A 15,070-nucleotide genomic window follows, 5' to 3' on the forward strand; every position below is an offset into this window, starting at 1 on the left:
AAGACCTGAAATGTCAGCCTTCCTGCTCCTCTGATGCTGCTTGGCCTGTTGTGTTCATCCAGCTCTACGCCTTGTTATCTCAGATTCTCCAGCATCGGCAGTTCCTACTGTCTCGCTGTTAAGCTGTGTTCTGGCAATCTGTTTGGTAATTTTACATATACACAGCCTTTGCATTTATACAGAAATCATAACAATAGATAATCAATGAAATACTTCAGTGTTGTGAAATATAAGCAGCCGTTGTGCACACTGTGAAATTTCTTTAACTAGAAATTAGATGATAGACCCATTGAGTGTTTTATTCAGTGTTTGAGTTGAGGAAGCAATGCCCAAGACACCAGCAGTGTTGCTGTTGCTGTGTTTTTAACACCCACCTGAACAGTCAGGCAAGGCAGAAGGGTCTTAACATCTCGTTTTGCCTTCAGGCAACAGGTCCCTAGGTACAAATATATGGAGCTTCCATCATTTGTTTTGTCACCGTTTCCTGGCTGCATCCAGGCAGAGTGAGAGTTTGGTTGATTGTGGGGTAGGGTGGACAGCCAACAACTGGTGAGTGAAGAGAAGGGAGGAGTGAGAGAGATGGGAAAGGCTTGGATGATGGGAGAGAGGGGGGTGGGGGTGTTAAGATCGGGGGAGGTCAGAGACCAGGACACATGGGAGACATGGGGTGGATGGTGCCATTTCTGGGAGTTGGTGAAGTGCATAAAATGGATCCATCTGGAAAACGGAAAGCTGGATGTGACAGTCCTTTGGCTTTTGGTTTTCCTGAAGACCTGGGCAGCTATGGTTACATTTAAAATAATATTCAGGATTAAAATAGCCCAAATTTCAGGTCAATCACCTTTCATCGGATCCACCTATCTCAGACTTGAACCTTTCCATTGTTCCTCAGCCTTTTGGGGGAGAAGCTTCTGAAATTCCATTATCCTTTAGGCGTCTAGTATTTCCAGATCTGACCCCTGATTGACCTCTGTTTAAGTTTAAGGCTTAAATGAATAAGTAGCAATAAGGTACATGCACTGATGATCCAGAAGGCGCTGGGTTTGAAATTTTGCTTGTGTTTAATTTCTAGGGTTCACAATAAATTTCTCAGTCTCATCGAAAGCCTGCCTGGACCAAGGTAAGGCACTTTTGTTAAGGGTAGAGAAAATTCGCAGATTATTTTATCTTTGAGTTCTGAGTCAAGGAAGCAGAATAAGCAATAACCAGCCGCACCAATGCCTGAGAATGATTCTTTAATATTTACTGTCACAGCATTAATTGCCTTCCTTTGGTTGTTTGCTAGGGTGGATTATCAAACCATATGATGAAACCATTGCAAAACTGAACTGGAGGGAGATTTACACCCTGATGTTGGAAAAACTTCAAGTCGAAAATACAAAGATGTAATTATTTAAAATAGAATCATTTCCTGATGTTTTAATGTGCTCAGGGTAATCAAGACCTTGCAGAAGATGCAGAGGAATTTAACAGGACGACACTGGTGATGAGTGTCTTTTGGAGAAATCTGCTTGGAATGCAGATGATTATAAGCACATTTAATAGAAGCATTTGCAATTACAATTGGCCTTGATAGAGTTAGCAAGGAGAAACTTGCATTTTGCTGAAAGAAGACACATTTGGTCAAAGCTTTTAGTCTTGCACTCATCAAAACAATTCACAAAAGACAGAGTTCAGGGTAAAAACTCTCATTTACATGAGATGAGAGGACAACACTGATTTATTAATGAATTGTATTTTTATCCAGCAGTACACAAGGAGAAGCTGGTTTCCTCAATCACTGTACAGTCATTAACTAGAGACACAGATTTCAGACAATTAACAATACAATCAGAGTTTGGGGGGCGGGGAAGCACGATGTGGGCTTGGAGGTGGCAAGGGGATGTGGGTTTGGGGATGTGCCATTAAAGTCACCATATGAGAAATCAGGCCAGAATCCCAGCACCATCCTGCCCTACTGCCAGATTTCATCAGGGCAAGGCTGAAGATTCCACAGGGGTCTCTAACTGCTGTTTGAACAGACCAATCTGGCTTTAACAGATAGTGCAGGAACTCATCTGAGAGTGTGGTTTCTCCAGTGAAGCTGACAGTTTTTGATCAGTGAGATTCAAGAGCTTTAGTCAGGGGCCAGGCATTAGGCTGCTTCCCACACACTGAGCCTTCTGAGGGAACGCTGCCAGCACTTGGCAGGGAATTGCCAACTTCTTGGAAGTGGCTTCATTTGCCTTGCACTTCACTCACCTTCAATTCCTCCTCTATGGTGCCAGCCTTCACCCTGGCATAAGAACAGCCTACACAGTTCAACACATAGACCTCTAGTGAGGAAAATGGAGGGAGAGCATTAACACGAACGCCAACACCAGGTGCCCTTTCCTGAGTCACCCGCCCCTCTACGGGGCAGGAGGAATGGGAATTGAGTTCCTGTTGGAAGGAGGGGATACACCCAGCATAAATCAGCATGTTGAGAGGTCACTTTACTCTGCATATGAGCTTCAGGAGGTCCGGGTTCCATCCTAGTGGAGCTGGTTAGCACCAGTGACCATCCAGGTATCTGTCACTTGAGGAGGTCATCTCCACCTGTCTCACCCTCAGGTTACATGCTGCCTTCACCTGAGACAGGATGAAGGAAAGAGTCAGAGAGTTATACAGCATGGAAAAAGACCCCTGAGTCCAACTCATCCATGCTGACCAGACATCCCAATCTGACCTGTTTGTCCCGTTTGTCAGCATTTGGCCCATATCCCTCCAAACCCTTCCTATTCATGTACCCATCCAGATTCCTTTCAATTGTTGTAATTGTACCAGCCTCCACCATTTCCTCTGGCAGCTCATTCCACATGCACAACACCCTCTGCGTGAAAAAGTTGCCCCTCAGGACCCTTTTAAATCTTTCCCCTCTCACCTTAAACCTATGCCCTCTAGTTTTGGACTCCCCTGCCCTGAGGAAAAGACCTTGTCAATTCATCCTATTCATGCACCTCATGGTTTCATAAACCTCTATAAAGTCTCGCCTCAGCCTCCGACACTCCAGAGAAAAAAGCCCCAGCCTACTCGGCCTGTCCCTATAGCTCAAACCCTCCAATCTTGGCAACATCCTTGTAAATCTTTTCCGAACTTCTTCAAGTTTAACAACATCTTTCCCATAGCAGTGAGACCAGAACTGAACACAGTATACCAAAAGTGGCCTAACCAAAGTCCTGTACAGCTGCAATATGACATCCCAACTCCTATACTGCACTGACCAATAAAGGCAAGCGTACCAAGTGCCTTCTTCACTGTCTTATATACCTGCAACTCTACTGTCATGGAGCTATGAACCTGCACCTCCAGGTCTCTTTGCTCAGCAATACTCCCCAGGACCCTTCCTGCCCTGATTTGCCTTACCAAAATGCAACACCTCACATTCATCTAAACTCTATCTGCCACTCCTTGGCCCATCTGATCAAAGTCCCATTGTACTCCAAGATAACCATCTTCTCTGTCCCCTGCACCACCAATTTTGGTATTATCTGCAAACTTACTAACCATACCTCCTATATTCACATCCAAATCATTTATATAAATGACAAAAAGCTGTGGACCCAGCACCAATCCTTGTGGCACACTGTTGGTCACAGACCTCCAGTCTGAAAAGCAACCCTCCACCACCACCCTCTGTATTCTACCCTCAAGCCAATTTTGTATCCAACTGGCTAGCTCTCCCTGTATACCATGTTATCTAAATACAAACCGAAAGAACTGTGGATGCTGGAAATCAGAAACAAAACTAGAAATTGCTGAAGAAGCTCAGCAGATCTGGCAGCATCTGTGGAGATAATCAGAGTTAATGTTCTGGGTCCTTCCTCAGAATTGATGGCAGCTAGGAAAATGTTGGATTTTATGTGGAAGATAGGGTGAGAGGAGGGGTTAGGAATAAACGATAGGTGGAGATAAAGCCCAAAAAGAGAGAAGACCAGTCCACAAAAAAAGACCCTGAGTTTCCAGTTGCCTGCCATTTCAACATTCCAACCTGTTCCCTGGCCAACATCTCTCCCTCAGGCTTGCTGCAGTGCTCCAGCAAAGATCAGCACAAACTCGGGAACTCTACAGCCTTCTGGACTCAATATTGAGTTCAACAATTTTTAGGCTTTGCTCTCCCATGTCCTTACCTCAACCCCCACACATCAGGCCTTGTTATCACATGGTCTGCTATTACACACAACCCATTGTTAGCCACTAACAGTTCCCATTAGTAGCTATTCACCCCCTTAGGCTGATCATTATCCACTCCCTTCTCTGTCCTTTCATTCTTCTCCCACTTTGGGCTCTATCTCCACTTATCATTTACTCCTTACCCGCTCCCCTCACCCCACCTTCTGCATTAAAACCAACATTTCCCTAGCTGTCATCAGTTCTGAGGAAGGGTCACTGGACCTGAAACGTTAACTCTGATTTCTCTCCACAGATGCTGCAGGACTTTCTGAGCTTTTCCAGCAATCTATGTGATCTAACCTTGCTAATCAATCTACCATGTGCAACCTGTCAAACACCATGCTGAAGCCCATATAGACAATATCCACTGCTCTGCCTTCATCAATCTTATGTGTCATTTCTTCAAAAAACTCAATCAAGTTAGTGAGATATGATTTCCCATGCACAGAGCCATTTTAACCATCCCTAATTAGTCGTTGTTTTTCCAAATACATATAAATCCTGTCCCTCAGAATCCCTTCCAACAACTTACCCACCACTGACATCGGGCTCACCGGTCTGTGGTTCCCTGGCTTTTCCTTACCACCTTTCTTAAATAATGGCACCACATCAGACAACCTCCAGTCTTCTTCAGCACTTCACCCTTGGCCATTGATGATATGAATATCTCAGCAAGGGGCCTAGAAATCATTTCCAAAACTTCCCACAAAGCTCTGGGATACACTTGTTCTGGTCGCGGGGATTTATCCACCTATATGCATTTTAAGCTGTACAGCACCTCCTCCTCTAATATGGACAATTCAAGATATCACTATTTATTTCTCCACATTCTCTAGCTTCCATATCCTTCTCCACAGTAAAAACTGACGTGAAATATTCGTTCAGTATCTCACCCATCTCATGTGGTTCCACACATAGGTGGCCATGTTGATCTTAAAGGGGCCCTATTTACTCCCTAATTTCTCTTTTGTCCTTAATTTATTTGTAGAATCTTTTTGGATTCTCCTTAACCCTATTTGTCAAAGCTATTTCATGTCACCTTTTTGCCCTCCTGATTTCCCTTTTGAGTAGAATCCTCTGGGGATTCTGAAATAGTGTCACGAAGGCCGGTATCCTGTTTCTAAATCACCCTTTATTTGCATGTGTACAGTAAATGGATTCTGACCAGCTAGCTCAGAGCCAGTCCCTTGAGTGAGGAGGCTCTGAGACTCCTGTCTATATCTGTTAGCCAGGGCTCCCTGATTGGTCCAGGTTAACAGCCTCCATCAGGGAAGTCATATTCAATGAGCTCGACCTGGCCACCCTCGTTCCAATCACTACATCCCTCACTCCCTAATTCTGGGCATATAGGCCTGTTCTTTCTCTTGTAGCTTCTCCTGGGACATTTTGCCCCATGTCCAGTTCCTCCAACTCTGACTTGGACACAGGCAATGTGTATTGGCCCATAGCCTTGGTGTTCCCGAAGCTCAGTTAGACAGGTGAGGGTGTCCACTTCTAATGGGATACCCTGTAGCTCCCTTGCTCCACTTGCTGCATTTTCTAATGACAGAGCCAGTTGTAGTACCAGTTTGAAGTCCAGTTGAGCTTCACTTTTGCATGGTTATTAATCCCACATACCAAATGGTCTCTCAGCATCTCATTCAGGGTTAAACCAAAATCACGTAACTGCCAGCCGTCTTTACTTTGTCAAAAATCCCAATACGTATTTCCCTGGTTCTCGAACAGCCAAATAAAACTGATGACGTCTCAGAAATAGTGGAGGCTTGGGGTCGTAACATTCCTCAACTAAATCTGTCAACTCTTGAAAGGTTTTAATATCTGGTGCCTCAGGAAAATAAAGTTTCCAAATAGCCGAAAATGCTGCGGGCCCGCAAACAGTTGGAAGAATTACTTGTTGCTTTTCATTTGCCCCAGTGTCATTTGCCCGGAAAAAATTACACGTTTTTTCCATATCCTGGGCCCAGTCTTTGACAGCAGGATCAAACAAGTCAAGCTTCCCAAATAAAGGTATGATGCCAGAAATGCTTACCCCAACACAAAGACAATCATTGCAAGCACATTTCTTTAGGACTGTACTGTTTTCTGTCATCGCCATTGAAGTAACGCCGTGGAGGCCGGTATCCTGTCTCCAAATCACCCTTTTCTTTTAACTTGTGCACAGTAAATGGGCTCTGACCAGCCATCTCAGAGCCAGTCCCCAGAGTAAGGAGTCTCAGAGACTCCTGTTTATATCTGTCAGCCAGGGCTCCCTGATTGGCACAGGTTAGCAGCCCCAATCAGGGATCTCATACTCAACAAAATCCACCTGGCCAACCTTATTACAATCACTACAGATTCACTCAATCCCAGCTGTCTCTACCTGACCTATGCTTCTTTCTTTTTCTTGACCAGAGCCTCAATTCTTCCAGTCATCCAGCATTCCCTACACCTACCAGCCTTGCCATTTATACTAACAGGAACATACTGTCTCTGGACTCTCGTCATCTCATATTTGAAGGCATCCCACTTTCCAGCCGTCCCTTTACCTGCAAATAGCTTCTCCACTTTTGAAACTTCTTGCCATACCATCAACATTGGCCTTACTCCAATTTAGAACTTTAACTTTTAGATCAAGTCTATTCTTCTCCATAACTATTTTAAAAATAATTGAATTATGATCACTGGCCCCAAAGTTCTCCCCTATTGACACCTCAGTCACTTGCTTTGCCTTATTTCCCAAGAGTAGGTCAAGTTTTGCTTGTTCTCTAGCAGGTACATCCACATACTGAATAAGAAAATGTTCTTGTACACGCTTAACAAATACCTCGCCATTCAAGCCCTTATCACTATGGCAGTCCACGTTTGGACAGTTAAAATCCTCTACCATTACAACCCTATTATTCTTACAGATAACTGAGTTGTTGTGATCTGGAATGCGCTGCGTGAAAGGATGGTGGAAGGAGTTTCAGTGATAACTTGCAAAATGGAATTAGATAAATACTTCAAAAGGAAAACGTGCTTGCCTGTAGGGAAAGAACAAGGAAGTGGGACTCAATAGAGATAGGACAAGCACAATTGGGCTGAATGGCCTCTTCTGGTACTGGATTATTCTACAATACAATATTTTTGGAGCCAGTCATTCTGTGTCGCTTCATCTGGCTGATCAGTCCCTCCCAGGATAACTGCAAATCAGCTTGTAGTTTACTGGCTGTTCAGTGGTGGAGCCTGCTAGCATAATAAGCTCATTGTCATAGGCATGAACATTTGCCACAGTTTGAAGTTAAACCTATCTTCCCTGGTTCATAGTGCACTGTGTAACGAGTGCGTCATATGATCCATACTTACCCCCAGCTCCCCCCACCTGCCCCTGACCCCCACTCCCACCAACATGCCTTCTGAGGAATCAAATGCCAAAAGGACGTATCTACTGAATGACCCCCAAGTGTCAAAATTATGAACAAGATCTCACTTTTTGTAACCTTCCCTTTAACAGAAATCAGTACCAATAGAAATGAAACACGAATTAAGAGACAAATGTCACTTGAAATAGATACACTTCATGGTAAATAGTTAAAGATATCTAGTGCAGAAACGTCCATCATTCCTCCCGGACATACGACACTGCGTAGCTGACACTGCTGTAGCATTCTGTCTGTTATTCAGGACGGCTAGATCAGGAGTCCTATCCAACTAGCTTTCCCAGGCACACTTCCACAAACCACTCTCCCTCGAGTCATGACAGTTCTGATTTCCATAGTTCTTTACCAACCAACGAATCAATAACCTCAGATTTGTGGTTTGGCCACTGCTACTCAACACCCAGCTCTTTAGCATTATTCACACAGCTTTCCAGGTTTTACACTTTTTTTTCAGCCAGCTCGCAAAAAAGAGTTCATGTCTACTTTTCTTGAACCAAATAACTGATGTTTTCCTAAGAGAGATTTACTTCTTCTCCTGTCAAGAATTCTTTCTGTTCCTCTTTTCATCTCTGTCAGCTTTCTGTTTCGTCCAAGCAATTCTTTTCTTGTCCCCACTGCTCTGTTGGTCGTAACAAATTTTAAATTTAATCAGAGCGATGACGTGGCTAATTATATAGATTTTAGAAACAATTCAGGCAGGTTTCTTCCAGTAACTAAGAATAACAAATTCATTGCAAATAAAATTCACTCAAACAAACATGAAAAAGTTATTGGCAAAAAGCAGTTTCGGCTATGCAAAGGTAAATATGATTTATACTCTAACATCCTGAATTTAATATGAGGCAAATATGGGTATTTATCTTACGATGAACAAGGAACCCACATCACATATTAAATAGCAAGTTTGAGATCAAAAAGATCTCTCTGTGGTCACCAACAACACTTCCCAATCCCCAAACACACACACACGTTAGGGATGCTGTGGGACACCAAATCTCATTAATGTATCATAAGGGATTACAAAGTTCCTTTAAAGTTCCTCAAGAACCACTCCGTCATAGACTGCCTCAATAATTGTCATGCTCTAGTGTTCCACCTTGTTTTCCTGGGACTAGGTTCTCTTGGTTTCTTGGATACTGTACTCCAGCAATTACTCACAGACACAACGATAGCCTTATACAAACAGAGAACTTCACCAAATACATATTGCCTCAGATTTGATCCCTGAGCTCTACTTTGGCTCAGTTGTGCAAAATAAATTCGATGCATTGGCTTTCAAACGTCACTCCCTGCTGCTCTGAGTGCTTATTGCATAAAGCTTCTTCTGAGCCCTCATGGCTCCCAGGACTTCTCTGAGCCCACACTCTGCAGAGATATATAGGGGCCATTCTAAGATTCCTCTGAGCCTCAATTATACTGAATCCATCTGGTTCAGTTGCACTGTTATTAGTTGGACATGTGCATCTTTTGAGCTCTTTATTGTACCTGAGACCTCCCTGAGCCCTCACTAAATACAGATCTTCAAGAGCTCTAGGACTTTATTTGCCCTTTATTAGTGGCATTTAGTAGCAAAACTAACAGCAGCACTGCCTATCATAGAATTTGCTTCTCTCTGTGTCTCACACATACCATGTCATATTGAATGTCATATTGTTCACCAAATACTGGCTTCTGCTGCACACCTTATTACAACAACAAAATCATTTCTGCTCATGTATGCATCTCTAACATGATTGTTTTCACCCTCCAGCACCTTAGCATGTAGTTGTCCTTTGAATCTGCCAGTTACATAATTTTTTTCTTAACATCTGTCCTATGGGTACTGCTTCCAGGTCAAGGGGTTGCCAAGTCATATGAATCAGTATTTGTCATTATCCAAGAAAATTATAATCGATCTCTTCACAACTGAAGCAAATTGTTAAAAGTCATTTTTCAAACAACCTTAAAAACAATTATAGATTCCACGGAGTTTTCAGAGAAACTAGACATTTTCATTTCTTGTACTGCTTCTAGGTTAAAGGTCATCTCAGTACCAGGATCCAGGTTTCTGCACCAGGTCTAAAGGTGTTTAGAGAACCTGTTCCAATACTTACTAATTATTCAAACCCTTCCACCACGATACCTAACCAATTTTCTCCTCTGTTTTCTATTCAGCAATTTTGAAAAGTCAGTGATGATGAAATATGGATTTGACAAGCCAGTGATTCTGCTGCATTATGAAGAGGCCAAAATTGAACCTAGATTCAGGAAGTACATGGCAATGCCAGAGATGCCACTTGTAAAGGATGGGATACCTCTAATTCCAAATTTAAAAGTGGAGAACCCTGCTTTAAGTAAGCTGCATTATGCATTGAATGATGGGTCGGCCATCATTTAGTATCCTTCAAACTTTGAGACTGACATCTTTATCCATGACACAGTGACCCGGACCTGTGTGTTTTGAGAAAAGAGATGTTTGGAGTTAATAAGGGAAGGAACAAGGTAATATGATTGACACATTGGCCAAAATGAGTTTTTGATCAGCTACAGCTCAACACTCTCCTCTCTTGAATTGTACATTGAGAGGGATCTGTATGCAAGAAAGGGATCTGTCTGTTGTAAGGGATCTATTGTAAAGGATCTATCTGTTGTGAGGGATCTGCCTGCTGGAAGGAGTCTGTCTGTGAAGGGATCTGTCTGTTGTAAGGGGCTCCCAAGAAGTGAGATTGAAACCTCAACCAACTGATTTGCTGTGAGGATAAAATTGTTTGGAATCTCAAATCTTCGGCAGGGCATTAGTTCAGACTGAAATGGTTGGAGAATGGAAATTTGAGGCCTATTTTACTTGTATTTGTCCTGTAGGTTATTCAGTAAAATTGTGCAGGTAGTCTGGGTGGGGAGAGTAATGGTAAGGGAGTGGGGGGGAGTGTGGTGAGAGTGACAGGCAGAGATGGGGAAGGGTGGCTGGAAGGGAATTGCACTGAAACCTCTGATTATCTTTTACCCCTCCTCCCTGAACTCTCCCTCTGTCCCTACACTGTCAACAGCTAGTGCTACCTCACTGCCACTTCCTTCGGCACCTCCCCTGGCCCAGGCAGGTCACATTGTCTGACATCCAGCACTGGATAAAAACACAAATGTTATAGAGTCATAGAGGTAAACAGCTTGGAAACTGTCCCTTTGGCTCAACTCTTCCATGCTGACCAGGTTCCCAAAACTGTATTAGCCCCATTTACCTACATTGGCCCATATCCCTTCAAACCTAAATGTTCTCCAGTTAAATATTGGACAGACTGAAGTCACTATCTCATCTCAATCATAAATTACATTCACTAATCACTGACTTCATCCCTCTCGCTGACCCCATCCTGAAGCTGAATCAGACAGTTCACAACATATGAAATAGGAGGAGAGATAGACAATTCAGCACCCCCCAATATCCAATAAGATTGTGGCCTATCTGTTTGTGTTTGAATTCCACATTCCCGTCTATCCCTGATAACCTCTGATCCCCTGCCTAACAAGAAAATATCCACCTCCACCTTAACAATACTCAATGGCCCCGATTTCACTGCCTTCTGAGGCAGAGAGTTGCAAAGTCACACAGCCCTCTGAGAAAAGATCTCTTCACTAATTGCCCCCACTAATTTTGGACTCATGCACAAGAGGAAACATCTTTTCCACATCCACGTTGTCTAGCATCTTATAAACTTCAATCAGTTATCCTTCCCTTCCCTGACCTCCAGTGGAAATAAGCCCATCATTATAACACAACCCATTCAAACCAGATATCAATCTATTAAACCTTTGAAACACCTCAAACACATTTACGTCCGTTCTTAAATAAAGAGACTAAAACTGGACAGTTTTTGAGATGTGGACTCACCAAGCCATGTATAACAAAAGCATGACTCTCACCTTTAACTTCAAAGCATTTCAATAAAAGATAGCATTGCATTAGCCTTCCTGATTCGATGCTGCACCTATATACTAACACTTTGTGAATCATGAACTAGAACACCTAAGTTCCTCTGCACCTTGGAATTCTACTCGTGTTCCAATAAAGTATTACTCTGCTTCTTCATTTTTCCTGGCAAAGTGAATATCTTCACATTTTCCTACATTATTTAGCATCTGCCAGATGTTTGCTCATTCACTCAACTTACCTACATCCGTTGTAACTTCCTTCCTTCCTTGTCACTGCATTTTGTTTTATTTACTGGACAATAACTCACTTCTCGACTTCCTAAAGTTACTCCCTGTGAGTTACTCGCTGTAGGATTCCTAACCTCTGCCTCGCTGTTATAGCCAATGTATTTATTACAGTGAGTCCAGTTGAATTTCTGGTCAATGGTAACCCTCAGGGTGTTGATAGTGGAGAATTCAGTGATGGCAACACCATTGAATGTCATTTTTTATGCACTTGTGAGATGTGGGCATCATTGGTTGGACCAGCATTTGTTGCCTGTCTGTGGTTGCCTGTGAGAAGGTGGTAATGAGATGCCTTCTTGAACAAGTGCTGTCCACGTGCTGGAGGGAGGGAGGGAGTTCCAGGTTTTTGACCCAGCGACATTGAAGGAATGGCAATATATTTCCAAGGCAGGATAGTGAGTGGCTTGGAGGGGAACTTGAAGGTGGTGGTGTTTACATTATCTGCTGACCTCGTGCTTCCAGATTGAAATGGTTCATGGGTTTTGAAGGTGCTGTCTGAGGATCCTTGGTGAGTTTCTGCAGTGTATCTTGTAGATAGTAGACACTGCTGCTACTGAGGGTCGATGGAGGAGGGAGTGGATGCTTGTGGATGCTGTGCCAATCAAACAGGTTGCTTTGACCTGGCTGGTGTCAAGCTTCTTGAGTGTTGTTGGAGCTGCATCATCAGGCAAGTGTGGGTATTCCAGCATATAACTGACTTGTTCCTTGTAGATCATGGACACACTTTGGGGAGTCATTACCACTGAGCAGGTTATTGCTGAGCAGGTGCTGCTTGATAGCACTGTTGCTGACACCTTCCATCACTTTACTGATGATCGAGAGTAGACTGATGGGGCGGTAATTGGCCGGGTTGGATTTGTCATTCCTTACAATGTCCTAAACGCCACCATCACCATCCCCAGATATTACCTGTCACACCAGCAGGACAGACCCAGCAGAGGTGGTGGTAAGAGCAATACAATCAGGAGGTAGTTGCCCTGGGAGTCCTCAACATTGACTTGGGACCACATGAAGTCTCATGGCTTCAAGTTAAAAATGGGCAAGAAAACCTTCTGTTGATTACCACATACCATTCTCCCTCAGCTGATGAATCAGTACTCCTCCATGTTGAATAACACTTGAATAATAGCACTGAGGGTGGCGAGGATGCAAAATGTGATTTCAATGTCAATGAGCCACCAACAGTGGCTCAGCAGCAGTACTACCGATCAAGCTGGTCGAGTCCTAAAGGACGTAGCAGCTAGACTGGGTCTGCAACAGGTGATGAGGGAACCAACAAGAAGGGAAAACATACTTGTCCTCATCCTTACCAATCTGCCAGCTGCAGATACATCTGTCCATGACAGTATCGGTAAGAGTGACCATTGCACAGTCCTTGTGGAGATGAAGTCCTACCTTCATTGAGAATACTCTCCATTATTTTGTGTGGCACTACCACTGTGCTAAATGGTGCAGACATCCTGCAGATCTAGCAACTCAAGGCTGGCCATCCAAGAGACGCTGTGGGCATCAACAGCAGCAGAATTGTACTCCAGTACAATCTGTAACCTCATGGCCCAGCATATGTCCCACTCAACCATTACCATCAAGCCAGGGAAGTGCAGAAGGGCACACCAGGATCAACACCAGGCATACCTGTAGATGAGGTGTCAACCTGCTGAAACCACCAAACGGGACTACTTGCATGCCAAACAGCAAAGCAGCAAGTGATAGACAGAGATATGGACCCAACACACCATTACAAAAGATAAGGCTGAAACATTCACAACAATCTTCAGTCAGAATTGCTGAGTGGATGATCCATTTTGGCCTCCACCAGTGGTCTCCAGCATTACAGATACCAGCCTTCGTCCAATCCAGTTCACTCCACGTGATATCAAGAAACATTTGGAGACACTGGATATTGCAAAGGCTCTGACAACATTCCGGCAATAGTACTGAAGACTTGTGCTCCAGAACTTTCTGCTCCCCTAGCCATGCTGTTCCAGTACAGTTACAGCACTGGTATCTACCCAACAATGTGGAAGATTGCCCAAGCATGTCCTGTACACAAAAAGCAGGACAAATCCAACCCAGCCAAATACCGCCCCATCAGTCTCCTCTCAATCATCAGTAAAGTGATGGAAGGTGTCAGCAACAGTGCTATCAAGCAGCACCTGCTCAGCAATAACCTGCTCAGTGACGCCCAGTTTGGGTTCCTCCAGGGCCACTCAGCTCCTGACCTCACTACAGCTTTGGTTCAAACATGGACAAAAGAATTGAATTCCATTAGAGTGACAGCCCTTGACATCAAGGCCCCATTTGTTTGATTGTAGCATCAAGAAGCCCAAGTAAAACTGGAATCAATAGGTATCAGGGAGCAAACTCTCCATTTGTTAGAGTCATACCTGAGACATAGGAAGATGGTCATGGTTGTTGGAGGTCAGTCATTTCAGCTCCAGGACATCACGACAGGAGTTCCTCAGGGTAGTGACTTACACCCAACCATCTTCAGCTGCTTCATTTATGACCTTCCCTCCATCATAAGGTCAGAAGAGTCTGACTGTGTCAGGCTGTTATTTGAATAATCTGTGAGACAGCTGTCCTAATCTGAAAGACATTTGTGAACCTGCTGGATTTTTCCAACAATCAACGATGATTTCATGGTCATCAGTGCATTCTTAATTCCAGAATTTTTTTATTGAACTCCAATTCTACTGTCTGCTGTGGAGGGATTCAAACCCGGGTCCCCGGATCATGAGCGGAGTTTCTGGATTAATTGTCGAACGATAATACCACTCGACCATCACCTATAACATACTTTCCTACCTTTCTTAGTGTTATCTGTGCACCAAGGACGTTGCTAATTACAGCACCAATGCTATCCTTGATTAACACTGCTACCCCTCCATCTTTATTCCCCCTCAGTGTCTGAGTGTGACCCATGTCTGTGCATGTGTGACCCTTGTCTGCGCATGTGACCTGTGTCTGTGTGACCCGTGTGTGTGTGACCTGTGTCTGTGTGAGTGTGACCTGTATCTGTGAGTGTGTGACCCATGTGTGTGTGACCTGTGTCTGTGAGTGTAACACATGTGTGTGTGTGACCCGTGTGTGTGTGACCTGTGTGTGTGACCCGTGTGTGTGTGTGTGTGAGTGACCTGTGTAGGGTGGTGGTAGAATTGTTGCTGAGGGCTTAGGCTGAAAGTGATAGGGAGGAGTCTGTGGGAGTGATGGGGCAGTGGAGGTGAGTGAGGTGGGAATGATGGGCAGTGGAGGTGAGTGAGGTGGGAGTGATGGGGCAGTGGAGGTGA

General features: G+C 44.0%; 2 protein-coding genes across 2 annotated transcripts in view; both read left to right on the top strand.

The window, feature by feature from the left end:
- Window positions 1-10,034, top strand: part of LOC109937756 — a 57,993-nt gene extending 47,959 nt beyond the window's left edge. Inside the window, exons 5-7 of the mRNA XM_048610504.1 lie at window positions 1,073-1,120; window positions 1,286-1,385; window positions 9,744-10,034. Of these exons, the coding sequence (XP_048466461.1) occupies window positions 1,073-1,120; window positions 1,286-1,385; window positions 9,744-9,966 (371 nt within the window). The 3' untranslated portion in view covers window positions 9,967-10,034. The remainder of the gene's footprint in view (window positions 1-1,072; window positions 1,121-1,285; window positions 1,386-9,743) is intronic.
- The window catches only part of LOC109927265 (uncharacterized protein C3orf20-like), a 75,614-nt gene continuing 70,363 nt past the window's right edge, over window positions 9,820-15,070 (top strand). Inside the window, exon 1 of the mRNA XM_048610502.1 lies at window positions 9,820-9,922. The gene's annotated coding sequence lies outside the window, so the exon portion shown is untranslated. The remainder of the gene's footprint in view (window positions 9,923-15,070) is intronic.

Source organism: Rhincodon typus, chromosome 22 (genome assembly GCF_021869965.1).
Source record: "Rhincodon typus isolate 14 chromosome 22, sRhiTyp1.1, whole genome shotgun sequence".
In the NCBI taxonomy this organism is placed as follows: domain Eukaryota; kingdom Metazoa; phylum Chordata; class Chondrichthyes; order Orectolobiformes; family Rhincodontidae; genus Rhincodon; species Rhincodon typus.